The sequence below is a fragment of the Erythrolamprus reginae genome, chromosome 1 (genome assembly GCF_031021105.1).
Source record: "Erythrolamprus reginae isolate rEryReg1 chromosome 1, rEryReg1.hap1, whole genome shotgun sequence".
NCBI lineage: Eukaryota > Metazoa > Chordata > Lepidosauria > Squamata > Dipsadidae > Erythrolamprus > Erythrolamprus reginae.
In genome coordinates, this window is record NC_091950.1 from 143,571,711 (window position 1) to 143,577,710 (window position 6,000).

The 6,000-nt window shown below is 38.6% G+C and overlaps 1 protein-coding gene across 1 annotated transcript; it reads right to left on the reverse strand.

Moving 5' to 3' along the window:
* Positions 1 to 3,920: 3,920 nt before the first annotated feature.
* On the reverse strand, positions 3,921 to 4,865 carry LOC139164983 (olfactory receptor 5G9-like). The gene has a single exon (XM_070747814.1). It carries the CDS (start codon positions 4,863 to 4,865, stop codon positions 3,921 to 3,923), a length of 945 nt encoding a protein of 314 aa, XP_070603915.1.
* Between the last annotated feature and the right edge of the window lie 1,135 nt (positions 4,866 to 6,000).

Here is a 6,000-nt window from a genome sequence, read left to right on the forward strand (position 1 = left end):
TAGGCTTTCTAGGCCCAGGATTGAAAGTCTAGTCTTGTAGGGTATTCTGTTTCGAGTGGAGGAGTGAAGGGCTCTTCTGGTGAAGTATCTTTGGACATTTTCAATGGTGTTTCAAGGATTGATGAAATTGGGGGATGAGCCATTGCTGTTAACAAAGACAGAGCCAAAGAAAGAGTTGAGGAGGTTGGCTTTGGATGAATCATCGTGGTATTCTTTGTTGTTGGGTCCTTTGAGAGGTGGGATAGGTCTAGAGTCTTTGAGTTTATTGTTGACAAAGTTGTAGAAAGCTCTATTAGATTTGGTGCGTAGGAGGTTTTCCTCTTGTTTGCTGTAGTACTTAAGGCATTCTGCTTTTATTTGATTGCAAATGCTTTTATATTGGCTTTTGAAGTTGGAAACTTGTCCTTTTTTGTTTTTCCTCCAGAGAGATTTTTTTCTTGTTTGTAATTTTCTTATTGAGATGGGGTGGTTATTATTATTTTTTTGTGGTACATGTTAGAGGTACATGAAGTCTGATAATAATTTTCATTTCGAATAGGAATTTGTTGTAGAGGTCTTCAGTGGTGTAGCATTCAGAGAATAGAGTTTTCCAATTTAATGTTGAGAGGTGGGCTTCAATGAGTGCGTAGTTCACTTTTTTGAAATTGAATTTTGGTATTGTATTATTTTGGTGGATCATAGTGTGGCTTAGGTTGAGACTGAAGTTTATCATGCTGTGGTCACTGTTGGAAAATGGTTCTGTTATTTGTAAGCCATATTTTGCACTTTTGCTGTTGCAGAAGATGAGGTCCAGACAGTTATCAAGTCTGGTATTGTTAGTTACTAGTTGGTCAAGTCCCAGATAGGTGACGGTATTATATATAGTAGAATGGATGAGTTCCGTACTGCATTCATTTAAGGACCAATTAATGTGTGGTAGGTTGAGGTCTCAGAGGAAGATAATGGGGTATGGGCAGTTGGTTGCCCACGTTAGTAATGTGGATAATTTGTTTGCATGTTCGATGTGGTAGTCTGGGGCTCTGTAGCAGAGTAAGAAGCAAATTGAGATATTTAGGGATAAATCACAGACAATAGTTTTAGGTACCAATAAATCCTGTGCAACTTTGAGGATTTTTAGGTTCAGCAATTTTTTCTAGAATATAGCTACTCCGCCTCCTCTGTGGGATTCACGGTCTGAGTGGAAAACATGGTAGTTTTTTGATGTGATAATGGAGTCTGGGTAGGAAGCATTTAGCCATGTTTCGCATATAAAAATTATATTGAAGTTGGAGGTGTCAAGTAGAAGGAGGAATTCAGACATTTGGTTGACTAAACTTCTAGCATTTAATAATTAAATTTAAGCTCCTCTCCCTGTAGGGGTTCAGCATTGTGCCAGATTTTCTCCTTTAAAACACGGGAGGTGGTTAATTATGGAGATGAGATTGAGATATGATTGGTGAAACCAGGGATGAAATGCTCCCAGTTTCTTTGAATCATGAAGGCAGCGGAAGGCTCCGCCCTAGATAAGGGTCAACCAAGGAGAACTTAGGTTCAGCCATTGTGTTCTGACCCAGCTCTCCAAACAAGACAAACCCTCTGAAGTTAACTCAACGATTCCTTTATTAGGAGTGCCAGCAGCTGCAGTAAAAGGTTTCTCTCCCAATGCAGGCTAACAAATCTGTCAGTCCACATGAATAGTTATGCTACAGATAAATATGTCTGCCACAGTAGGGATTTTTAAAACCCGTTACTATTTGTTCATGCATGCATTCATATGCACAACTCAAAGACAAAAACAAAAAATGAACAAACTATACAATACATCTTACAAAAAATTACAAAAACTTATACATTTTGAAATAAAGTTGTTTTTACATTACCTTTCTACATTGTCCCCTTTTACTTCACCTAATTATTGTATTTCCATCTTTTTCTGTATCCATTTATAAAATTTTCCTCATACGGTATAATATTCATTTTCCTGTTTGTTCTGGATTTCTAACGTAATTTTATTCATTTTTGCCCATTCTAGTATCTTTCTAATTACCATTTGTTCTGTTGGTACATTTTCTTTTTCCCAGTTTTGCACAAAACTCAGTCTTGCTGCTGTAGCTATATGGATTATTTGATATAGATTTGCCCTTTTATGTTGCCCTCTAATAATTCCTAGTAAGTAAATTTCTGGTTTTAGTTCTGGTTCATAATTTAGAATCTCTTTCAACCAATTTCTAATCAGAGCCCAACATTTTTCTGCTTCTGGACACTTCCACCACATGTACGATATGCACAACATTTCTGTGCATTCTAGATGGGTGGGCAGAGCCTCTTGCCACCAGCGCTACCAGTTCTAGGAACCAGTCTGAACCAGGAGCAACCTGGTTTGACACATCTATTCATCTCCGTACCCTGCTTTTTATCCCCAGAGTTAGGGTGGGGCATCGCTAGCACCGGTGGCTCTTCCTTCCCCAGGATTGGCTGATGACTTTCCACTACTCTCTTCTTCTCTGCCTTCTGCCTATTTGCATATCAGGGTACTAGACCCAGCTGTTCCTCCTCTTTCTCATCAACCAGCTCCAGACCTGGAGCCTGTTGACTCCATATCTGAGGGCTGGTGGATATTCTAGGCTCCACCTCTCTCTCTGCCAGCTCCACATCCTCTCCCCACCCCACCCGGAGTTCTTGGGTTGCCTTGATCCTGACTCCCATGTCTTTTCCTCTTCTGATTCAGCTGCTGAGGGGCCGGTGGCTGAAAGGCCACAACACACTGACAATGCAAAAGAAAATCTTGTTTGGAGTGGTCCATGTCTCTAAGCTGGGTACTCACTGGAACTCCAGTTCTTAAAAGCCAGGAGGAAAGAGGTACACTTGCACCAAGGTGCTTAATCAGTGCAATGCTGATCCCACTCTCTGAATAGGATCCGTTGAGAGTGCCACAGGCAGAACATTTAGCCGGCTGTCTCTGATTGTATACAGGGAAATATATTTTCTATTATGGGGGGGGGACCCAGTTGAACACCAGGACCGCTAATGAAAATATAAGGATTCTCCACAGAGACTATGTAGGTGAGTCACAGCAAAAGAATTTTACAAAACATGGATGGGTAACAGTTACATACAAGCTTCTTAAGAGTACTTCCCCCTGCCTGCCGGTGGTCTCAAGTAAAAATCAAAAAGAGAATGAATGAATGAATCTCTAGGACCTTTCTTTCATCTTTACCAATTTGACCAAAGGCATATGCATCTTACATATTTTTAACAGACAATAATAAATCTAAACAAAAACAGGGCCGGGGGGAATAGCTGATGCCTGCACTTGACCTTTGAACATCATGACAGAGGATACATTGAGTCAAAATCCATATATCCATGCAGGTTTCTTGCTTTCTTCCACAAAGCATTTTTGACAGGCTAGCCAAGAGTCCCAACTGGCTGAGGAATTCTGGGAGTTGAAGTCCAACAGTACTAAAGTTGCTAAGGTTGGAGACCTCTGCCCCAGACTAGTAGTTTCTAGGCAGGTAAAGACTGTGAATCCCTGCCAGGATGAGATCAAGATTCTTTATGGAACATTATGTAAAACTGTATGTGCTCATCCTTCAGGACCGAAGAGACTGCAATTCATTAATATGGGGGTGGAGGAATAAGAATATTGAAAAAAAATATTATCTACCACAAAATAATTAGCAATCATAGAAGCTCAGGATTAATTTTATTGATTCCACAATATAGTTTTGTAACTACTGCAAAATAAAATATATTCTGCACAATCTTTGTTATTAAAACTTTACCAGTTGTATTTTAAAAACAAAGGGTATAAATTTTATTTTATTTATTATTAAACTTTTATGCCACCCATCTCGCTGAGGCAACTCTAGGAAGCTTACGATTTAACGGCACTCATACAATTTAAATCATTATTTTTCTTTTTGGAGAAAGATTCATCACTAGCTCAAGATTGATGGAAGTCTTTTTCTTCTGATCACTCTCCTTACGGAATCTTGTACTTCCTTGTTCCTTATGCTGTAGATCAATGGGTTTAACATGGGGATGACCACTGTATAAAACACAGAAAACAGCTTGCCTTGGTTGGGCATAAAATTACGGCTGGGTCGCACATATATACAGAAGAGGGTGACGAAGAAGATGGAAACAGCAGTGAGGTGGGTGGAACAGGTGGAGAAAGCCTTCCGCTGGCCCTCCACTGATCGGATCTTCAGGATGGCGCAAAAAATATATATGTAAGAGATAATAGTAAAAATGCCACTGAGGGAACCATGAACGAAGGACATGAGAAAAAGGACCAATTTGTTGATTTGTGTGTCAGAGCAAGAGAGGGATATGACAGCAGGGATATCACAGAAAAAATGATTGATCTCTGACTTGCAGAAAGTTAATTGGAAAGTCATAACTGTATGTGTCATGGCATTTAATAGTCCAGCAAAACAAGGTGGAACTAGGAGTAACAGACAGGTTTTCCTGGACATCATAACTGTATAAAGCAATGGATTAGAAATAGCTACATACCTATCATATGCCATGGAGGCTAAGAGATAACCTTCAGCAGCCACGAAAAAAGAAAAGAACCACATTTGTGCTGCACATTTGCTTAAGGAAATGGTTTTGCTTTCTGTTACAAAATCTATCAACATCTTTGGGCTGACCACAGAAGAATAGCAAAGGTCAATTAATGACAGGTTGCTAAGGAAGAAGTACATGGGGGTGTGAAGTCGAGAATCTACCTGGATTAACAGAAACATCCCAAAATTTCCCACCAAGGTGATGAAATAAATTATGAGGAAGAAAATGAAGAGCAAAATCTGTAATTTGGGTGACCCACCAAATCCAAGTAGGATGAATTCATACACCAAGGTGCAATTTGTCTTTGCCATCTATCCTTTTCTGCAAATAAAAGTATAAAGTAAGTTCAGCTTCAAATGTTCCCCACAAAAAGAATGAAGAAAAAACAGATTTCATTCGCCCATATAGAACCCAGTAGTTTTCTCATGCAAAATAACAATAATAAAAATAATACAAAATAAAAAAAAATCCCAATTTCAACTCTTACTTAAAAAATGATTTGGGTAAAATTGAAACTTGATATTTTTTTAAAAAGACTACATTTTTTTTACCAAGGAAGTAAAACAAACTATTAATACTGTTTTTTACTGGATTTTTATATGTTATAAGCCGCCTCAAGTCTTCGGAGAGGCATAGAATTAAAATTAATAAATAAAATACTACTAAACATGCCAGTTACCTTTCCTGATTTTGGTAGTTCTATTATATATTTATCTTCCTCTTGTTCTGGAATCATATTTCATAATCCCTTTTAGTGCAATAATTTTGCATTATTCCCCCTGCCCATTCACTTCAATTATGAAACAATGCTTTATTTAGATTTCTTTCTTTCTTGTTCCTGACAGCTATCCTAGCACTTCTTACCTGAGACTAAATTGTATTTTTCTGAGAGAGAAATCATTAAGCAGTCAGGTGTGTATGGGCTTCAAAAAAGGACCTCTTAGAATGGATCTCTGGTCTTGCAGCACAGAAAGCCATCTTTATATTTGCTTGGGTCTTTCAGCTTGCTTGCTGGAGTGTGTGCATGTGGGAGTGTATTGCCACCATTAGGTGGTAACCAGCAATTATTATTTTTGTTCCCATGAGTATAAAGATTACTTGCACTGGAAAAAATGTATTTAATTTGAAGGTGCTTCAGTTCCTTCCTGTTAGTGCAATATTAGCCATCTTTGCAAAACACACCTGTGCCTTGGAATCTGTGGAACAGGCCAGATCTCCAAGAGTCAGGACAGCTGTCCTTATTTATTTCAATGGTTGACATACGAAAGGTGGGTTACAGTAAGATTGTTAGGAATCTCCAACTTGGGATCTCTAAGATGATCTCAAGGGGATCCCTTCCAGTTTTAGTTCTAGTTCATAATTTAGAATCTCTTTCAACCAATTTCTAATCATAGCCCAGCATTTTTCTGCTTCTGGACACTTCCACCACATGTGGTAATACATTTC

Coding starts and splice junctions, on each gene's coding strand:
- LOC139164983 (XM_070747814.1), bottom strand. CDS start 4,865: ATGGCAAAGACAAATTGCACCTTGGTGTATGAATTCATCCTACTTGGA.